The sequence below is a fragment of the Cebus imitator genome, unplaced genomic scaffold (assembly GCF_001604975.1).
Source record: "Cebus imitator isolate Cc_AM_T3 unplaced genomic scaffold, Cebus_imitator-1.0 Scaffold155, whole genome shotgun sequence".
Taxonomy (NCBI): domain Eukaryota; kingdom Metazoa; phylum Chordata; class Mammalia; order Primates; family Cebidae; genus Cebus; species Cebus imitator.
In genome coordinates this window covers 1,147,558-1,170,847 of record NW_016107470.1, presented here as the reverse complement: position 1 = coordinate 1,170,847, position 23,290 = coordinate 1,147,558, and the positions used below count along the sequence as shown (strand labels likewise).

At 41.0% G+C, this 23,290-nt stretch overlaps 1 protein-coding gene across 3 annotated transcripts in view; it reads right to left on the bottom strand.

Moving 5' to 3' along the window:
- PIP5K1B (phosphatidylinositol-4-phosphate 5-kinase type 1 beta) overlaps nt 1-23,290 on the bottom strand; it is a 334,673-nt gene that overhangs the window by 185,998 nt on the left and 125,385 nt on the right. For all 3 annotated transcript variants that reach the window (XM_017543423.2, XM_037743820.1, XM_037743819.1), the window contains one exon: nt 22,762-22,830. In XM_017543423.2, the coding sequence (XP_017398912.1) occupies nt 22,762-22,830 (69 nt within the window). The remainder of the gene's footprint in view (nt 1-22,761; nt 22,831-23,290) is intronic.

Sequence of the window (23,290 nt, the reverse complement as noted above, 5' to 3'; positions counted from 1 at the left end):
GAGCCTTGTACATTAAACAAATAAAACAGCCACGTTAGGCCCTCGGCTTCTCCCACCTGCCTGCAGCTCCCACACTCCAAACTCTCTTGCTTTTCCTCCCTTGCCTTCTGGATCCCTATCCTCCTTTCCTCTTAACCTTTAAAATTACCATGTTTCTCTTGTTCCAAGAAGCCAGGATCAGCTCTTCTGCAAGTAAAGCACCTAAGGTCTTCAGAGGAGATACACTCTCCTCCAAAACCCAGCTGGCTACCCAGACTGCAGAGAGGGATGAAAGAGAACACCCACGGCTCCACGGCCCTGGCTATAGGCTTCTAGCCCTTCTACCAACCAGCTTTTTGACCAAAGGTAGAAACAGAGAAGTATTCACAGACAATGATTATGGTACTAATTTCATAAGCCCCACCATATTAATTTACAAACACAGACAGATGTTTGGGATCAGCAACACACAGCAAAATCAGTTTCAGGCCCCTTCTGCCACCAGGGGGCTGTGAGACTCTGAGACAGCTCCAGGGTAGCACGGGGGCTCGCTTTCCTCCTCTATAAAATGAAGGCAGCTGGCTTACAGGATTGCCAAAATTTCTTCCTCCTCTAAAATTCTATATGAATTTTTTTATTTCTTTTACTTTTCAGTATACATGGTCACTAGAAGCCACTTGTTTTGTACTGTTTAACATTTTCATTTCACCATTTTCTTGATGTCTGGTCCCCCCTACCCCCACCCCCAAGTTATAGTTGCTCCTCTAGAAACACAACAGAAAGTCATTGTATTTTGCCTTCTTTGGATGACAACTCTTAGAGACTGATACTGAGAAAGGAGACCAGGCAGTCATTCTTCTTACAAGTGGAGCAGGAAGAAGCAGCCTTGCTTCACCCATGTGTAATTTCCAGAAGTGCCAGCTAGGTAGAGGCTGGGCTACTGTTTATTTCTGTTTAGTCCTTTTCTCTTGATCTCTGAGAGAGCCTTATTGTTTTGGTTGTTGCCAAGGTCATAAAAGTTGGTGTCAGAGCTACCAAAAAACACCTTTGGATCTCCCCCATTGGGTCTCCGGCATTGGGTCTTCCCCATTGGATCTGGCTGCCAGACTCAGACATCTTTTTGGGCTGTCAGGTAATGGGACTGTTTTCAGCAGGTGTTCCAAGAACCCCTTGACTTGATCCCAACAAACCAGTCTTCCAGTTGCCCTGTCCCAAATGCACCACTATTGGCCCCCGCTGCAACAGCACAAGTGGACGTTCCCAATGCATAGCTCATTGCTCAATAGAGGGCTGCTTCCTTCCCCTTTCCCCAGTCACAGTTAGAGGAAACTGTGGTAGGTTTCTGCAGCCCAGACCTCTGACCCCACACTTCTACAACGTTAACCTATCTGCCATCTAACCACAATGCTTTGCTCAGAGCTTAACTCAGTGTTGGCTGAATGACTGAGTCGATGATATTGAATGAATGAAGATCATCTCAATGCCAAGATTTCATGAGCCTATGGACACATAACCCCTACTGTTAGGCCTCTCTCATGTTTAGGCCCTGCAGCAGCCGACTTTCAGGATGCATACAAGTAATCAGTCTAAAAATGTTTGTGTTCTCTCACATGTTTCTTGAGTCCATTGCACAAAAGGCCTGGCCGGCTACTGACTTTATCTCCATCTCCAATATTCTGTGCTTCCTCTAACAACCCCTACCTATCTCCTGAGCCACACCTCCAGCTTCCCTTCTTCCAGGCACATGTTGGTAGGGCCTGTGTCTGTGCAGAATCCATTCATCTTTCTCCCAGCACCAATATCTGACACTTGGCTCCAGAAGGTTATAAGAAGGGTTACTTGGAAACAAATTGGCTTGTGAAAGAAACCTGGCATGGTATATGGCTGGGGGAATTTTCACAGTTTGGTTGGGTAAGGAAATAGGTTTTCCCCAGTGGAGTAGAGTGACTCAGTCTGTGAACTGAAGTGAGTGAAAGAGGCCTCAGTCTCCTCTATCCACTACCACCAATGGGAGCTACCTGACAAAGGCATGGGTGGTCCTGAAGCCAGGCTTCCAGCTGCTGATACTTACGGGCTTGCGTAGTTATGACGTGTTGCCATGGGAGAAGAATCACCTTGCCATCAGCCCTACACAATAAGCATGATGGAAATATTTGTGTCTATCTCCCATGACTTAATTTGTTTGGAATGTAACCACCTGGCAATGGGGAAAAACCCCAAACAATATGGAAATTTTCTTTCAAAGATTAAAAAAGGAACAAGGAAATAGAAATCATCCTTACTACATTGGTCCCTGAGTAGAACACAGCGCTGAGGGAAGGCTCTAGCAGGCTCCTAGCCTTCCCTTGAACCCTTCTCCTTTTTCAGACACTGCTGCCATAGAGGTCTTTGCTGAGACTTGTCCATGCTGAGGCCCAATTACTCCCCTAGCACAGGGTTCTTTGACTGGGGCTGTTTGTGTAAAGAATGGATCAAGGTAAGGCAATCCTTAGTTCTTTATATTCACAATCATCTCTAAAAATTCTGTGTTTGGTTATCTAGGCTATATCAGGAACCCAAACAAAAACAATACATAAAAATACTCAACCATAGGACCCACAGATATGATGAGCAGAGGGAAGCTGGTTTCTAACTCTGGTCACATTGCCTAGGCTGCAGTGCAATGGCACAATCTTGGTTCACCAACCTCCACCTCCTGGGTTCAAGCAATTCTTCTGCCTCAGCCTCCCGAGTAGCTGTGTAGAGCAGAGATCACAGAGAGCAAGTGCAGAAGCAATACTGGGACCGCCTTGGCTTACTTCAGTTCACAGACTATACTAGGTATGTTTATTCCACAAGCCAAGCTGTTTCTAAGTTAATCAACTCTACATAGCCTTCTAAAGCTCAGCATCAGGTAAGTCATAAATTCCTGTAGGCTAAGATTTCTTAACTTTGGCACTATTGACATTTTGGACTGGACACTTCTTTGTTGTGTGGAGCTGTCTTGTACATTGCAGGATGTTCAGCAACATCCCTGGTCTTTACAAACAGTGCCTGTAGCACACTTCCTCCAGATGTAACAACCCAAAATACCTGTAGACACTGCTAAATGCCCCCTGAAAGTGTCGTGGCCAAAATCAGCTCTGGTTGGGAACTAAGACTTCGTCTAAGTGCAAAACTCTCATACCAAGATACATTCCCCTTCTATCTGTAGGTGGAAATACAGCATCAATGCTTGTTGTGTTGTCTGCATATATGCTATCTACATCAATGGAATGTCTCATATTATAGGTGTTTCAAGAACAGTGTTTTAATATTCCTTAGTTTTAACTCACATTTTGTTTCACCAAGCCAAATACAAAACACTGAAGTGATATTACTATTTTTAAAAAACAAAACTTTGGGTAATTTGGAAAAGAAAGTGCTCTTCTTGTTGCTTTTGTCATGATCCTGGTCCTTAAAAGTGCTGCTGGTGCGCTGTGTGCACAAACATGCCTGTCTACCCTCCCTGCCTCCATAGACACATGTGCACATGGTACAGAAGCAAAGGCTGCTGTGTCCCACAGCAGATGAAAGCCGGGTTCTCAAAGGTAGACCAGGCAGGGAGTATATTAGCCATCCAAGCATGAGAAATGCCCAAGTGGAAATCGACATGAGGGCATCTTTGGGGCACATGGTTTGATGGTGTCGTCCCAATGAGTCCATCAGAGGTGCTGAAGATGAGTGCAGTGGGCTGAGAAAGGCTGAGGGCCAGAGCCCAGGACATGAGCTCCATCCAGCATGGCTTTCTGCACTCAGCACACTCTTGGCTAGGGATTGAAGGTATTTGGTCCTCTGTTTTCTCATATGTTAAAGAACAGTTTTATCAGAGTACTTCCAACTCTAACAGTCAAAGTTTCTAAGAATACAATGCAGAAAATGCCACTTCCACCCACCCCACAATCCTTCTTCTTTCTAAATTAATCATTTCTTCTATTTCCAACTCAATGATGGTCACTATTCTCAATTCAACAGAAACTGCAAAAAAACAAAACAACACCAACAAAAAAAAAAACACTGAATATTCGATTACTTTCAAGAGAAAAGGTCCGTCTAATCCTATCATCAGAAATGATGACTTTTATTCCTATTTTTTGTCCAAAGTTAAATCTCTGTGGATAGCTAATGTTCCATTTTCAAAGAACTATTAAAAAATCCATCTAAGTTTATCCAAACTGTGGGCTGAAAAATGGAAAATACCAGTCCCACAGTCCATATGAAGTCACTGGCCTATTTATAGCTCGTGCTTCTAACCTAGGGATCACTTGACTCTATACCCCATGTAGAGATTTTCCATATATCATTTCCTTCTTCTGGACATGCTTCATAAACATGATCTGCTTCTGTAAACACCAAAGAAATAATATGGCAAATTGTTCTGTGGGAGATGCATAATCAGGAAATGAAGGGGACCACATTGTCTCCAGCAGTGAATACGAAATTCGATTTTACAAATTCTGTTCAAACATGAATTGCTTCATGTTAACAGTAGTAACATAAGCCACATTTGCTTTTCAATTACAAGTTGTTGCATTTGAAGCCAGGTTCATACCTTATATCCCAGGAATTGATTTCTTATTTATGTAAGTTGATTACAGGGAGACTTAGGTATTGAAGGTCCATTTATTGAGCATGTTGATTTTACAGAGGGAGTTAAGTAGAAAAGGGAAGGAAAAGAGAGGAGGAGAAGGAAACACAGACCTGAGACAGTGCTGTCTACACCTCAGGATCCCAGTTGGTATCTACTGAGAGTACCAGACAGACTGACAGTAATTATAAGGACATAACAAAGAACTGCAGATGCACAGAGGAGGACACTGTTGAATTATATGGTGGCAGACTGAACAATGTCTCCCAAAGATGTCCACATCCTAATCTCTAGAGCCAGGGAATATGTAACCTTAGAAAGCAAAATATAATATGTTACTTTACAAGGCTACATATACAATCAAGGTTAATGATCAGCTGACTTGAGTTAGGGACATTGTCCTGGACTGTCCAGGTGGGCCTAATTTAATAATATGAGTTCTTAAGAGTTAAAAAAAGAAGAGGCAAAGGAGCAAGACAGTGAGATTCAATGTAAGGGACTCAATCTACCATGGTTGGCTTTAAAGGTGGAAGAAGGGGCCAAGAAATGTAAGTGGTCCCTACAGAAAAGGCTTCTCTCCTAGAGCCTCCATAAGGAACACAGCCATGCTGACACCTTGACTAAATTTGCAGTAATTTGCAACAGCAGTAACAAGAAACTAATACACATAGCAAGTGTGAAATAATTTCTTTTTGAGATGGAGTTTCTCTCTTGCTGCCCAGGCTAGAGTGCAATGGCGCAATCTCGGTTCACCAACCTCCGCCTCCTGGGTTCAAGCGATTCTTCTGCCTCAGCCTCGCAAGTAGCTGGAATTACAGGCATGCACCACCACGCCCAACTAATTTTGTATTTTTACTAGAGACGAGCTTTCTTCATGTTGGTCAGGCTGTTCTCAAACTCCTGACCTCAAGTGATCTGCCAGCCTCAGCCTCCCGAAGTGTTGGGATTACAGGCACGAGCCATCATGCCCAGCTGTGAAATGCTTTCAATAGTTTTCGGTCCTGTCTACTTGAGGCACCCGAACATTTTCACTCTTTGTCCCACTGGCCCCATGAGCTGATGCTAATTGGCACTGGGCTGAAACTAAGGAGACTGGCTTGCATCTCTGTGGTCCCAGTATTCGGTCCTAGAGGACCATTTGTTGAATGAATGAATGGGTGATGAGTTTATAACATGGAAGAGTAGACACGTGGACTTCTGGCTAGAAAATGATCTTGACAGGACCTCTTTTGAATGGAGACGACCATCATTGGACCTAACAGGAATACAGCGCCGTGGCATTGCTCTTCTTTCTGAAAGACCACATCTTCATCTCAGCTCTGGTTACATCAGGGCTCCCCTACGCTTGAAGGGCCGGTGGGATGGTAGCACAGTGTCATGCTTTATGCACATTCAAGTTAATTTTCCTAAATTCAAACTCTCATAACAGACTTTGATAATTTTCTGTTATATTCACTTTGCAAAGAACATAGAAAAGGGGGAGAAAATCTCTACCTTTTCCCACAGATGATTAATTTTCCTAAACCGGTAGAGTCATTTGAGTTCCTAATCCACAGAGTGTTTAAGGAAGGGTGGGAAAATATGCAAGATATTATTGCCTTTGCACCAAAGGGAAACCAACTCAGGCTTTCTCAGAAAGACATGAGAAATGTAGCCTTCTCTTTCCTCTTTACTTTCTTCTCTTTCCCCTCTCCAAGGCATCCTGCCTGGACTTCATAAAACGACTGCTGCAAGAGATGATCACAGAATCAAAACAAACAAAACCACCACCACCAAGAAACCAAGAGGCTTCAATGGCATTTAGCAGTCAGCCATACCCCAAGTTTTGCAAATGAAGAAACACAGGCCCAAATATAACATGAAATTACATTAAAATTCTCAACAAAAGGAAAACAGATGAAAAAGCCAGACTTTCAGGCAAAAGAAACACAAAAGCTTATTCCCCCCTGCCAAAACCAAAATTTCTCAATGATTTTAACAACCTGCTCACCCCAAAATAACTTGCAAAAAGCACTAACTATTAGGATAATTTCCACACCTTACTCTGGTATGGGGAAGTGATCAGCAGACCCACAGGAAGACATTTTAAGACTTTCTCCAAACTATAAGGGGAAAAAATTGATCCCATTTATCTAAACTGATAGAAAATCTGAATTAAATAATATTTTAACAGAAACATGATTTTTATTATTTGCTAGTACTTGGAGTATCTCAAAAAGCTAACTGTTTACAATGGCCTTTCCATGGTCAGCTTAATTACATGAAAAAGTCAATATTCAATTAAGATTTTAATTAATTAATTTTAAAAAATTATTTCAACTTTTATGCAGGTTTGTTATCTAGGTATAACGTGCGAGGTTGAGGTTTGGGGTGAGATCAACCCTGTCACCCCATTACTGAGCAGAGTATTCAATAATTTTTTTCATCCTTTCTACCTTCTTTTCCTCTCCCTTCAATTACGATTTTTAAAAAAATTTTAGTAAAACTGAAGGCAGAAAGAAACTTTCTTAATGCAGAAAATAATTTTTCAAGCTAGGAGACAACAGTCTACTAATGGAAGCACTAGGCTGATGCTTCCCAAATGTATGTGACCAAGGGATTTTTATTTATGTATCTATTAATAACTTGTGTGTACAAAGAATGCACTCTGGGAAACAGTACAAGAGCCACGTGCCCTTTAAAACACAAGTAAGACAAGGCTGCGCTTTTATCACAAAAATTCTTTGATACTGTTTTTGAAGATCGAATTAATAAGACATGCCAATTGCAAAATATTGGTTAGAAGGAGAAAAATGATAATTTATACATTATATGATTACTACCTAGAACATCCAATAATCAATCACGAACCTAGTTAAAAAAAAAACAAAAAACAAAAAACAAGTTGTCAGTTTACAATATAAACTCAATGAATCAAGATCTTATGTATTCTCAGTCAGAAAATGTAATGGAAAAAACAAAAAACCAAAAACCCATGCACAACGGGAAAAAAAGAAAAAACAATTAAACAAAACATTATCAACAAAAACCCTACATACACAGAAATATATTCACCTAAAAATAGGTACAAAATCTGTGAAGAAAATAAAAGTTTACTGAGGCGCATAAAAGACAATAAATATGTAAACATTTCATTCTTGGAAGGAGAAATACAAGATGCTTCTTCTTTCCGAATTCATTAATATAAATTCAACAAAAATCACAATAGAAATTTGTTTATGACCTTATAATTCTAAAGTTCAACCAGAGGAAAAAAATGTAAAAATACCACTAGGAAATCTTTGAAAATTAAGAATACCATCGGAAGTTTTCATTACAAATTATTAAAATTAAAGCAAGGCATTAGTAGCACAAAATTTAAAAATAAAAGCAAAGATAAGAGCCTTAAGGGAAGTATTAACAAATTTATCTAAAAGCTTTAGTCAAAAAAAAAAAAAGGAAAAGTCTAAGACTGAAAAAGCATTTGCAACAAAAATGCAAGGCTGTAAATATATTAGTGCTTACAAATCAGACAGCAAAGGGTATTCATAAATAATAATAATATACACAAATCAATAAAAATCATTTGGAAAAAGTCTAACAACAATAATGCAAATTAAAGTGAAAATTAAGGCATTTTCACCTACCTAGCTGTTAAAACATTTTTAAAGGGGCAGTGCTTAGTGCTAGTGAGGACTCGGAAAAACAGGGCTCCCCTAATTAGCTGGGGGACGTCTAAGATGGGATAACCATTTTCAAAGGTAATGTAGTAAAGTGCTGAAATGCACAGACCCCTTGGTTCCCTGAGGTCATGGGCCAAGTCCCTTGTGTTCACTGCTGTATCCCTGCCTAACACAAGCAGGTGCTCAGATTTATCTACTGAGGGAGAACACGTGGGGAGATAGGCATTCTGAGGCTGGAAAGTTGGAAACAAAGATACTGTTCTAGGCCATCTGGGCGCCGAATGCTTTCTGGCCCAGGTGCCCTCACTAAGGCTGAATCTGGGTCAATAAACAGGAAGGGCATGCATGTCTGTAACATTTCCTATTACAGGAGGAGACTGTGGGTTTAAATTAGTTTCTCATGGAAATGGAAGCCTGAGGGCAAAGGGCTTTGGTCTGGTGCCCCAGATTTGCCCAGACTGTCTTGTGTACCAGCCACTGCGTGTCCCCACTAGGGTCTCTGAGGGCCAATGGATGCCTAAGACATGCTGCATCTGCTCAGCATGGCCACCTGGCTTCTGGTAAGACAGCCTCCCCTTGTCCAGGTAAATCAGGAGTTTATCATAAAGTGTACTTTCTTCCCACCCGTGTATAAACTCATCTGAAGCAATTCAGGGCCCTCATAATCCAAAAAAAAACAACATGCACACTTAAAGATTAGCTCTCTATATATGTATGTTTATATATATATATGTGTGTGTGTGTGTATATATGTGTGTGTATATATATATATATATATATATATATACGTGTGTGTGTATATAAGTATCCCATATGCTAAAAACAAAATTTTCCCCGAAAAAATGAATAAAAAGCATAGAGATAAACATCAATGCAGCTTGAGTTGGCATACCCCAAATTCCAAAGGAAATGGAAACATTTGATGTTTTTATTACATTGAACACTTCCTTGGAAAACAGGGTCTTTTTTTGTTTTTTTGTAAAGCAGAATCTCAGAAGACTTCATTCTTTGATTTTGTTCTCAAATGAAATTTTACTGCTTCAAATCTCTTTTGTATTTACAATTTTCAAACCCCTCTCATTTGTAATCTTAAAGTTATATCCAAATCAAATATTCCACAGAACATTGGGTTGGGAGACAGGAATGGGGGAACTGACTTGTCTCTAAGGTTAGAATAATTAATAAGTTAAAAATAAAGAAATAATCTAGGGCAAGGGACTGTACTGATTGTGCGGCTTGGTTAGTTCACAATTTTCTTTAAAACCCAGGCAATGGGTTTTAGATATTGTCTGCCCACTCCCACCTTCCCTTATCTTGCTGTCTTCAACCACACACCCTCACCCCATTCTACTGCACCCTCTGTCCTTAGAGAGGGTGGCACTTGCTTCTCCCCAGAAAAACTCTATTGGCCCAGGAAAAGCAGTTTGTATGTATAAAGGCAGAGACAAATGAGGAAAAAGGGTGCTTGAAGCCCAGTATAGCTTCCTCAAACTAAATCACACACTGAGAGATGGTAAAGCTGCAACAGAAGATTGCCATTTTTATTTAATATGATGGAAAAAAAAAATTCCCTTTCTAGGCATAGGCTTTTTAAAAAAAATATTAGATTTCCCTTTGCCACTTCCAGAATTCTACTTCTTTTTGAAACAACCTTTAACCACCTTCAATTTTCAATAATAAGGATTACCATAGAAGGAGAAGAGGGTCCCAATCTGCAGTTGGAATGGGTTTAGAATTTGTGATTCCATACTTTGAACAGTGTCCCAATATGGAGAAGGTGGCAATAAGATTGGGGCCTTCACTAAGTATTGAATTCTGTTAATACCTGGACTGCCGAGTCCCTATTCTCACAGGGCTTAAATTCCACTGGGAGTAGGTGGAGAGCCAGAATTAATAGTAGCAATTTGGCATTTGTACAGCCAATTACCATCTTCCTGGTACCTTCTCACACAGCGTTAGATTTAATACTCAAGCCATATTATAGCATTTCTATGCTCAGACATTGTCTTGCACAAGGTTGAGCTCTTCAATGGCACAGCCAGCCTGATGGCCTGGCCACACACTCCCTTCTCAGCCCACTAGCCAGCAAGGAAGGGAGAGAGAGAGTAAGATCCAGGGTTCTGTCTGTTCTCATCAATGCCTGTTTCTGGTCCTAAGTGCGGCTTTAAAATCTACACTCCTCTATGATTTTGAGAGGCATACAGTTGCTTTTAAAACTGCTAGGCTATTGTTCCCTCTCGCTCTTTTTGAAATAGCAAACTTGAACAACACTGATCTTATTTCTTTCATGTTACAAAGAAAAGGGCATTGACTATGATGCTTGTTCTGGAGAAATGGGCTGCCAAATATTCCCAACTCCTGACTTCCCCTGACAGTTACTGTCCTGTATGTAGGGGCTGCCTTTAATTGAGCCAACATCTGGAAAGAATAGAACCTTCAGTGACTGCGTTGGAAAAAGACTGCCTTTTTAAATTCATTGCTGAAGTTCTTCCAGAAACGGCTGAACACAAGCCATCTGTACACTACAGATGAGGGGACTTCAGGATGCCACATCATTAAGAGCCAACTTTCAAATGCCCGTACAGTGACCCACAATTCAAGTAATCACTACCGTTCTGAAACAGAAAAAGGCAAGAAAATGGAACTGAGCTCTTTCAAAGTGTTCTTTCTGTGATTCAAACATCCACAGGACAAATTCCATTCCTCTTCAGGCCCCCAACCCTGCCCTGTATCTCACCTCTAATTGCACCACCAGAACTGTAGGCTCAAGAACATACCTCTTTGGAAAATCTGTCACAAACTTAAAATTAAGAAAAAAAAAATGATACATCCCTTGGATGCTGTACCAGACGTTGTGTGGGACCCTATGGATGTCAAAATAATTGGGCAAGGCCGCTGCACTAACAGTGCAGTTGGCAAGACATGACTGCCAACAATTATTACAAAACAAAAACAAAGTCACCTGTGCCATAACAGAGTTAACTGCAGGGTGCCAAGGGAGGCTGAGTAGGGTGGCTGACAGCCACTGCCCGGGAGGGTGGACAAAGGCAATGATAGAGTTGTTTCTGGAATGAAGATATCACAGAGTGATCAGCTTGTGTGGGGAAGGAATGGGGATGGAAAAGAGGAAGGTGCAGCATGCAGTGTGGCTGGAGTTAGGTGTGTGTCCAAGATAATGGCAGGAGATGCTCAGGACACACCCACTGTGGATGGCTATGAAGGACTCACATGCCACACTATGAAGTGTGGATATTTTCTGAATGCACCAGAAGCCCAACGGAAGATAATAAGGCAGTGACTTGGACAGCTTTGTTTATTTTAAGAATATAACTGTGGAATAGGATCTTGGCAGCCAACACCAAAATATAGATGTTCTCCCTTCCTGAGGCTTCTCTTCTCCATCCATTTCACCAGTGCCTATGAATCTGCAATTTGACAAACTGAAGCTGAACCCCAACCCCTTGAGTCCCAAATCTACGACTAACCACCCACTTGCCTCTCCCCTTCAGGGGCTCACTGACATTCTCAAACTCACACGTCCAAATTGGAAGACTTGTTTCCCCTCTACCATTCATCTCTATCTCAACAGATGGTCATAGCATCCACCCAGGTGCTCAAATTAGAGTCCTGGGATCATCAATCATTCCTGCCATGCCCTCACCACAGCATCCAACCATGGCCCCGTCCAGTCAATATCAACACTGAAATAAATCTCAAACTTGTTTCCTTCCTTCTCCTCCTAGTCCACTACCTTTGTCTAGGCTGCTGCCTATTTCTCTATCTCAGGGCTTCTCAACTTAGCACTACTGACAGTTGGGGCTGATGGGTACTTGTTGTGGGGGGCAGTATCCCTGGCCTCCCACCTGGTGCCAGTAGCACCTATTCCCATCAGTTGTGACAGCACTGTCTAATGTCTCCTGGAGGACACATTTGGCACCCACTGGGAACCACTGCTGTCACCCTACTTGGCCACTCTTCCTTGCTCAGAACACTGACCTCCTCCTCAGTTCCTTGAGTCCACCAAGCTCCTTCCTGCCTCAGGGGTTGACGAAGGCCATTCTCTCTGCCAAGTGTGCTCTTTCTTCCACTCTTTTCTTGACTGCCTCCTTCACACACTTGCGATCCCAGCCCCCATGCCGCCTCCTTAGGGAGGGTCTCCCGAATACCTTATCTAAAAGGCAGCAGCACCTCCACCTAACTTTATTTTTGTCATAGTTTAAAAGTTAGTAATTATTTGATTGTGCATGCTCTTTCTCATCTGTCTGTACCATGACAATGAAAGCATTATTAGGGTCAGGGACTATGTCTGTCTTGCCTCTGTTCCACCCCTAAGGCCTAGCACCATGCCAAACTAAATAAATACTTGTCAACTGGAGAAATGAATGAGTACATGGATGTAAGTCAAATGTATGTCGTACATTCTAGGCACTAAGCACGGCCATAAAAATAGCAAGGTCACAATATGAAAACTTAGCTCAGGAAAATTAGAATGTCACCCAGACAGCCTATATTTCAGCTCTGCGCTCAATAACCAAATGCTTCCTGATCTACATGTATGAAGTAGATAGCAGCAGCACATCAATGGATGAGCAGAATCACTGATTTAAGAGGAAGAGTAGCTCATCAACTCTGCTGGAAAGAAGTGCAGCAAGACCTCATGAATACTTTAGAAGTCTCCTTGTAACTGAACCGAATTTGTGTGTCTGGGTGTGTGGGTGTACATGCATGTCAGAGTTGGGCAGAACAGATACAGGACTGAGTCTTAATTTCACAGCCCCCACAGAGACCACAACCCATCTTCTTTTCCTTCCTTCTTTAATGATATTCTGAAGGGTTGCCTCTTTCATGCAGAGGACTGAGCTACCACATCTTCCTTTCTCTGGTGTAATAAAAGCAGCGGACACAGGACCAGACAGTAAAGAGAACTTGCCAGAAAATACAGTGTGCCATTTGGGAGAACTGGATTCCCATAGAGGAAAATAACTTTCAAAATTGTCATCCTCCTACCTAATGCTTTCTTTACCAGATGTTTTTAAGCTATTGGGAAGATTATTATCGAGTTGTGACTCTTTCTGTGACAGTCTACAGAATTGCCAGTTAGGTTTTAAAATGTGTTCTTCTCCTAACTTGACAATCCAAGATATGTCACCACTGTCAAGTGAATCCCATCTTTTACTGTCAATTTTGAGTTTTGTACTCAAGCATAATTTTTGAAATGATCACTTTAGTCATCTTCTCATTTCCAGTGTTCTGCACAGTACCCAAGGGATTTTTTTTTGTTTTTCATTTTAAAATCACTGTACTTTCTAGAAAAAGTTATTCTTGAGGCTTCACAGTTCAGATTCTGTGTTCAGAAGTGAGATACACTTTGATGAAAAAAGTGGCTTTTGAACCACTGAATTGGGAAAAAAAATTTTAAATTGTTAAATTCTATTCGTTTGTTCCCATTCCAAAGCTGTCTGAATTTATCTTATGGCCCCCTGCTACTACTGCAGGTAATTGAGGATCACTGTTTTAATGTCATAGGAAGCACTGCCTTCCAGACACCAGAATGTTCAGACAATAATGCAGTGGGTAGAGTCTTACAGATCCTGAAGAAAGGCAGCTGGGATTAAAATCCCAGACTTATTCTGCCACAGACTTGCTTTACGCCTTGGAGCAGTTAGTTAACCTCTCTGTACCTCAGTTTTCTCATCTGTAAAATGGTAACAATAGGATCACCTCCTAGGGTTGCTATGACAATTAAATAAATTTTCCAAAGTGCTTGGAATGACAGCTGGCATACACTAAGCACTTATGTTCACTCTCATTATTAGCATTGCTTTTAAAATTGCTTTTGATTGATAATAATTAGGCTTTAATTCACTGAATCAGTAGGCTTCTGGCTAAAATAAACTCAATATATTTGATAAATAAAATTCTTCCATCAGCCAATGATTCCAACTTTATAAAACAGCAAAAACTCTGAATAAGCAAATGGTATATTCCCCATGACTGTTGAGATCTAAGACTACAACTTATATTACATTGCTGTCATCTTTTCCTGAATTCAGAACAGACAATTTTGGAATTTTAAGTTTTTAATGTTCTTTCGCAAGTTCTTAAGAGCCACCTTTAAAAAATCTCTTTTATGTGCTCAGGCGAAGGAGGGCAGGTAGTGAGTGATGAAAGTGGATGAGCATAGGCCTTGGGGAAAGTGAGTCTGCTGGCCAGATCAGAACCCGGTTGGCTGAGCCGTGCGGGGAAGCGAGTGAACGCCTGTTAATATTAGGCCTTTTAATTGAAAAACAAAAGCATTGTTGTGCCCTCACAACAGGAACCACAGTTCAGATGGCCCCATTGGCTGCAGTAACACTGAACACCCCAACCTCCTCGTCTGCCATTCACACCAAACTCAACAACATTGTGGGGATTTTGCCCGTGAAGGAAGCTGTGCAGTAGTTTTGGGTGTAGGATACAATTTCCTATAGTTCGTGTTTTAGAGACAGCAATGCGATGTTTATTGGTATTAGGGACCAAAACACAAAGGGTCTACAGTTAATCAGAAGGCTGAAGAAGTATAGCAAACCTGGGTAACTTAACACTTGGAGGCCCCCTCCAAAGCAAATGCTGAAAGAGGTCACTTAAGAACCAAGCATTCAGAGCAACAGGCTAATGAGAAGGTTGGCTCACTCAGCTGTTTTAATCTGAAGCTGCCAATTCTTTTTGCTTAATTACCTGTCATGTCCTGCTTACAAGTCATAAAGGCAGATTTACAATCACCTGCTTTAGTAATTAGTGAGGAAGAAGACAGAAGCACAAGTGTTTGGAGGGGTGATCTGCCAAGGCAGGGGGTGCATGGTAATGTGATATGATTACACATGCTTCTAAGCGTAATGGAATTATTTAAAAAATTTCCCCTCTCTAAATGACGCAGCTCACTTCCTTGCTGCTTAATTGTTAAAAACACAACAGCAGTTTACTATTTTTTTTTTTTTTGAGATGGAGTCTTGCTCTGTTGCCTAGGTTGGAGTGCAGTGGCACCTGTTAACTATTAAGAGCACATTTTTCTCTCTGATTTCAGACACCTGTTGCTGTTGGGAAGCACACAGCATCATGCCCCAGTACTGTCAGTTCACCTCCCATGCCCAGGCTTGACTGCAGCTGCCCCAGGAGACTAAGTAACCCTTCTCCCCAGGAATCCAGTGCTCCATCCCCACGGAACTAATCTGGAAATCAGAGGTTCAGGGATTGCATTCTTGCTAATCAGAACAGTGACTTCACTCATTAGTATTCTACTTTTCCCAGTATTTGCTCACATGTGTTAAACTGTTTGATCTTCACAGCACTATGAGCCAGCTTGGGGAGACATTACTTTTTATGAAGGTTCACAACAACTAGGAAAAATGCCTATGGTTATGAACTAGTATCTGGAAGAGCTGGACTCACATCCGCCCTCCTCTTAAAAAGGGTGGTTTGATTTGAACAAGCTGCTCAGCCTTGGCACTAACAATGTTTAGGTAATTCTCTGTTTTAGGGGTCCATCCTCCAAATCCTAAGACGCAGCATCCCTGATCTCTATCTCCTGGAAGCCAGTAGTGCCAGCCCTCACGTTGTAACAACTAAAAATATCTCCAGACATTGCCAAATCTTCCTGGCGGCGGGGGCAAAATTGCTGGTTGAGAACCACTGGGTTAGGGTTTTTTGGATTAAGGTGGATTAGGAATCACACTTAGCATACCAAAGGGTCATTCATCCTAGAGACCAGATTAGCTGCTATTCATGTTAATTGCTGCTTAGCACAAACGAGTTTGCTTGTTTTATGGAAGGGGTGGCCTTCCAGAATCTGAAGGAAAAGAATGGTCAAGACAGAGATAACACTCCAACCCCCTCTTCTCTCCAAAATCCTGAAATGTTATTTGTTCAATTTTTGAATAGGTATTACATTCACATAGTTCAAAATTAAATATGCATAGAAAGATTTATTAATTTATTTTTGAGCCAGAGTCTTGCTCTGTCACCTAGGCTGGAGTGCAGTGGCATGATCTTAGCTCACTGCAACCTCTGCCTCCCAGGCTCAAGTGATTCTCCTGCCTCAGCCCCTTGAGTAGCTGGGATTACAGGCATGCATCACTGCGCCCAGCAAATTTTTGTATTTTTAGTAGAGATGGGGTTTCACCATGTTGGCCAGGCTGGTCTCGAACCCAGTCTCCCAAAGTGCTAGGATTACAGGTGTGAGCCAATGTGCCACCATAGAAAGGTTTACACAGAGAAGTTTTCTACCAACTAAGGACCCTACTACCCGCTTCTCCCTGGAAACAGCCAATGTTGCCAGTTGCCAGAAACATTTTTCAAAAGATTTTGTATTTAAAAAAATACTTCCTCTTAGATCAAAGTGTTTCTGAGCCATTAACTTACTCACATTGAAAACAACAATAAAAGGCATCTTTCCTTGTAATGTGATCAGGGTCAGGTACTATTTCCTCCTACCTCACTGCTGCCTGCCTCCACTGATAGGAAACTGTCTCAGACAATGGAATGAAGAAACAACCAAGGTCTTAAAAAATAAAACAAAGTGAAAAAGCTGGGGCATTTGGGTCAAGGATTCTGTGGGTGTCCTGGTCTAGTCAGTTTCCCACTAGAGCCTTCTGAGTGTTGTCAGCATGTGTGCCTGTCATGGTGAAAATCAGCTAAAAAGATTCCACACACTGTAGGCGAGGCATCGGTGCCACAGGCAGGTAGCCTTTGTCCCCACAGCAGCCTGTGGTAATCAAAACCAGAATCTTCCAGTGGAGGCCTATTATGGGCAGGCCTAGGAAGCAGGGAGAAGCAGAAGAGAAAGGGGTGAGGGGCATGAAACCACAACCTTGGGGTGAAGAGGTGAAACAGGAAGAAAAGCAGTTGGCAGTGCATGTTTCCCAAGACAGTCAAGGCCCAGGTGGCTGGGAAACACTGATCCAGTGCAACGGACAAATCACAACATGGGACATCATGCAACAGGAGCTTCTAATCAGCTTCCTGAAAAAGAACTTCAAGGTAACCTGACATATGTTATTGAGCCAACCCGACATCTGTTTGTTTTGGAGAGGTGGGGCTGGGTCATTTCTTCATATATAAAACTGACAAAACTTGAATCTCTAGCATCTGTATTTCACTTGCATTTAAACCATCCTCTTTCAAGTAAACTCAAACCCTGCCTACTGCTTCCTTTTAAGTCTCTTGCATTTTTAAACAACAAACAAACAAAACCCCAAAATAACGCAATACTCTTTCCCAAACTTCCCTAGTTCCATCAACAGCAGAAAACTTCTGGTGGTCATACTGATTGGAAATGTAATTTTCTTTTCAAAAATATTCCCCACATCTTTTCCTACTCAACTTTGCACCCAACTTTGTTGCTCAACTAACACAAAAGCCTTCCTGTGTCATCTCCCCAACCCTGTGCAACTTGCACTCTGCCACTGGCTTTGCACAAGTCTTTCATTTGTCACAACCCTCTATAACAATGTCACAGCACATCAGCGCCTGACAACTGCACTCCTCAGCATGGCGGCCATCAGCCACATGTGCTTATTTAAATTTAACTAAAATTAAGATAAAAAGTACAGTTCCTCAGACACACTGGCCACATTTCAAATGCCCAATAGCCACACATACCTTGTGGCTACTGCATTGGTGCAAATTATAGAACATTTCCATCATTGCAGGACGTTCCACTGGACAACAATAGTCTAGAACATAAAATCCAAATACCTCAAACCAGCACCCAAAGGCTAGCTGTCATTTACAACCAGCCCATGATTGCCTACTACTTCCCCTAGTAGTAGTGCCACTTAGTTTTGTCCAGGCCAGCCTCTCCTGTAATGCCAACAAACCATGCTCCTCCTCGATTTTGTGCTTGTGCTCATAGGACTCCTTGCCATCAAGACAGACAAGCAGGTAAATCAGAATGCACAGTCACTTAAAAAGTGGAATTTTCGGCCAGGCGCAGTGGCTCATGCCTGTAATCCCCGTACTTTTGGAGGCCAAGGCAGGTGGGTTGCCTGAGTTCAGGAGTTCAAGACTAGCCTGGGCAACGTGGTGAAACCCTGTCTCTACTAAAATACCAAAAATTAGCCAGGCGTGGTGGTGTGCGCCTGTAGTTCCAGCTCCTCAGGAAGCTGAGGCAGGAGAATCACTTGAACCTGGAAGGCAGAGGTTGCAGTGAGCCAAGACCACACCACTGTATTCCAGCCTGGGCGACAGAGTAAGACTTCATTAAAAAATAAAAATAAAAATAAAAATAAAAAAATAACTCACTTATCTTGGCACTTAACACCAATTTGGGTCAAGATTTAATGTTTTCACATGGGTCCATCTTTTGTCTCCCAAATAAATTGTAAGGTCATGGGAGGCAGAGACAAGTTCTTACATTTCTTTTGCGTCTTCCTTTTTCCTTCTCACTTTTTTATACCAACAGGGAGGTCACAGGTTGTAAACTGGCCACTGCCTAGGGGCCAGATAGGGTCCATAGGTGAGTTGTTTTGTCCAGAGTATATTTTTAAAAACCTTTGAATTAGTTGCTGTCATTTAAAAATGGCAGGTTCACATCAAAAATTTATCTCTGTTTTCTTGAAAAAAAAATCAGAGTATCGGGCAACCCTGGGCAAGCATTCATGCATAGCTCTGTTGGCTGGAGCTGAGTACCTGCTGCCCCTTTTAAGGAAGGAGTGGATTCTCCTGTTTACAATGGTTCCCTCGTTTTTTTCACTACCTTCTTAGCTGCCTGGCCCCAGTAGACTTCTGCATTTATAACTCTTGTGGAAGGCACTCAATAAATTAACTGATAATGGAAATACTCCACTCTGTAAATACAGCCAGGCCACTTTGAATGCCTAAGTGAGCAACATGTTTGTTTTATGCAGCTAAAATCAAACTTCTTATTTTAGCCATTAGCAGAAGACATTATTAACCTCACGGACCAATGTTAGCTGTTCTTCCTGGGCTTGCCAAGAACTGAGAATGGATTAGGAAATGGTCAACTGCAAGACAATAGACAGCCAGCCTCAAAAATCACATGCAAATAGCTGAGACACAGAATATAAAGTTGTGCCATGAACACTGAGTGTTCCCTAATAACATGGAAATCATAGCACTCATGACGATGAATGTTGCTGGCAGCTGCCCAGTAAATCTGGGGCTGGATACAGAAAGCCTAAACCTGCAGCTTCATTTTACCAACATTGGTCTCTTCCCTTTTGAACTTCTCATTATAGACTACTGTGTTCTAAAATTGTTTTCACGTCTTGCCTCTCCCACTCCACTGTAAGTTACTTATAAAGTTACTCCTGTGGCATGTTTCTTATTCCACGCATAGAGGATCAGGAGCCTTAACCTGGGATCCATGGACTGGCTTCAGTCAAGGCAAAAACACAATGGGTCATCAAAGCTCCTTATTAAATCGGTGCATACATTATGGTCAGGGCTTTGGGACTGGGAGAACTTTAACTTAAGGTATTTGTAAAGGGATAAGATGCATGGTGGCCTCAACAACACTCATGTAGTCTGTTTGCTATCATTTACAGTTTTTGGTTATCTGCATTTGCAAAGCACTGCTTTTATGCTTTCATTAAGGTCATGGGTGAAAATGTTAAGCTACCCAGGATTAACTCACGCATCATCCTGGTAGAGACTGAGTGAATAGGGAGCAAAATTGCCAGCTCTCGAAACCGTTAGTCCAACCAGATACAAGCAAACTAAACATAATATTGAACCCATACTACCTTGTCTGAAAGGAGACTAGCAAATCTTTTAGATTGCTTTAAATCAAGATTCATTAAATTTAAACATACTCTTTATGAGTAATTTAATGACTCTCTCAAAGTAGGAAATGCAGTTAGTTTGACATAAACTACATCTTTTTTTTTTAAATTGCATTTTAGGTTTTGGGTACATGTAAAGAACATTGCAAGATTGTTGCATAGGTACACATATGGCAGTGTGATTTGCTGCCTTCCTCCCCATCATAAACTACATCTTTATGAACTTCTCCAGGTTTGTAAAAGATATGTTTCTTCTCTAAATGTGTATAAACCATATGTTTAATAATAATGCTCAAATTATCCTGGAGAACAATGACTCATAATCTGGTTTCCAGAATGTACTCTTCCTCATTTTTGAAAATAGGAATAATATTTGCTTATGTCCTGTTTTCTGGCAATTTTCCCATTCTCAAATTTGTTCAAAGCTCACATTCAGAGGTTTCCCTAGTCCAGCTTAAAGTTCTTTCATCTGGACCTAGAGATAAACATATTTGCAATAGTTCATGTGCCTCTTATTATTACCTCTCCTAACTCTGAGATAAATACATTTGCAATAGCTAACTCCTAAGTCTACTATTAACACCTTCTCCAGTTTGAAGATCAGAGAATTAAACTGAATAATTCAGCTGAGCTTTTACCTATCAATAAAGAACACTTTCTCTAAGTGATTCCTTCTTCTTGCTATGCCTATCAGTACCATATTTATTGAAGGCTGAAGTTCTAAGTGCTGTGCTGGTCTTCTTGGTGCTTTTTAAGAAAGGCTACGTACCTTTTCTTCTATTGCTTATACCTTTTAAAACCAGAAATCATTAAAAAGATCCTGATATTATTACACGTAAAAAATTTGTTCATTAAAAAAAAATTTGGTCCCCTTAGGTTTCCTGTGTCTTTCCTTATTTCTCAGATTTATCTGCTACCATAGAGTTTGATTTTTAGTTTTTACAACCTAAAAAACATTGCCAAATTAAATATCCTACAAGAGGCATTAATCATAGAATTACTTATACTAATTATTGAAAACCTGGTCCACTAAATAAATTCTTGGGTATACTTAACAGACTCCAAGATGTCATGGTCACGTTTTTTTCTATAACTTTCACAGCCACAAAGGATCTCCTGTGAGTCAGAACTCAGTCAAGAATTTCAGTGGATCTTGATGCTGACTGAGAATATTGCCTGAAACTGATCTGAAGTAGTAACAGGCTAGCAATTTAATTATCTCTATGTTGGACTCATGCTTGAATTAATGTACACAGAATCTTGAGTAAATGAGACAGAATTTGGTTTTTCACCTGTGTCTAAAAATAAATAATAGCGTATTGTTGCCTTTGGCCAGATGTACAAATTTTATAAAATATACCACGACACTTCTGAGCTCTTGAATCTTTACCCAACTCTCTTCCAAGCACACCATCACTTTGGATGACAACCTCCTGGTTTATATTTCAAGGTTCGGCTGAGTGGAAAAAATCAGATAAAAAAGATGTACCAGGAAAACGGGCATACTCTCCCACATGAAAATGGAACAGAAAATACATCATGCTAGTTCCATGACCTGAATAAGTGGTCAGAGCACATAACTCATGTACTTTATGACTAAACGTCTTACAGGCTATCCATCAAAGTATAAAAGGAAAAGGGAAAAATTAAGAAATAACAAACCTTCAATACACAAACCCCCTACTCTTCAGAGGGCAAAAGAGCAAGAACATTGAAAAGCTAAAATGTATAGTCAATTTATAATCAGGAGTAGAGGTGCTTGGGAACATATTTTACCAAGTAATGTGTTTGAACATTAGCTTGGTAGCTGGGAGCCAAGAATTTATCAAAGTCAAATAGTGGTAAGTTAAGATACACCAGGAAGTCTGCAAAAAGAGTTTTTATGAAATGGGCTGAAGACATAAAATCTGAGCAGCTTAGAAAAGGCAGAGAAGAGGAGCATCTCACATTTTAAAAATTCTTAAATACAAAGATAGGAAATGTTTCAAATGTCGGTGGAAAGTGGTGAATCATTAAAGGGTTTATATATTATACACAGAACATTGCATGCCCTCAGGAGCCGCCTTCTTAGGAATAAGAAAGGTCTGCAAACAACTATCTTCACTCAATATTCTATATTATGGTAACGTGAAGTGACCCCCAGAGATGCTCAGGACCTAATCCTGGGGACGTGTGAATATGTCACCTTATAAGGCAAAAATGAATTCAAGTTGTAGAGGAAATTAACAATGCTAATCAGCTGACCTTTTAGATAAAAAATATTCATTCTTAATATTTTTCCATGTTGCTGTGAGCCTAGCAGGGCTCAGTGCAATTACACAGGCCCTTTAAAGTATCAGAGTGATACAGTCTGGGAAAGAGTCCACTGGCCATTGCTGGCTTTGAAGATGGCAGAGAGCCATGACATGAGGCATGCAGGGAGCCTCTAGAAGCCGGAAAAGACAAGGAAGTGGACTCCTCCCTGGAGCATCCAGGAAGGAATGCAGCTCTGCAGATATGTGGCTCTCAGCCCAGGGAAACCTATGTCAGGCTTCTGACCTACTGAACTATAAGATAATGCATGCATGTTGTTTAAGTCACTAAATTTCCAGTGATTAATTATAGCAGCAACTGGAAACTAAGATAGTAACTTAAAACTGTTTTGGAGAAAGAAAGGCCTTTGATAATAGTCACATTCCAGCCAGCAAAACAGTGTTCCTCTTTCTGTGTTGAAGAAAATAAAATGCACACTCACCTTTTTATAGGTTTTTTCTTCATTTTGTTTTCCGGGTGCTGCCTCTCCATTTTCAGCAGCGGACGACATCTAAAGAGAAACACACTGCCATTTGAACTTGAATGCTACTCTGAAATAAAATATATGAATAATATTGCTAACCAAAGGATCTATTTTAGTTAAGTATGTTTTTGCTATTGCTATTGCTGTTGCTTCTAAGAAAGGAAGAAAGAAAAATTTCAGAACATTAAAAAAGAAATCTGCATTCCTCAATCTTTTAAAACTAAATCTAAAACATTTTCGTAATATACTTTATTCCATATGCTCTATGAAAGCAAGTGGATGTGTATAAGTTTCTTTCTACAAAGCCTTTTTTTTTTTTTTCTGAGAGAGAGAGTTTTACTTCGTCACCCAGGCTGGAATTGGAATGCAGTGCTGTGATCAGGGCTCACTGCAGCCTCAAACTCTTAGGCTCAAGCAATCCTCCCACCTCAGCCTCTTGAGTAACTGAGATTATAGGCATGAACCACTGTGCCCAGGCTATGTAGCC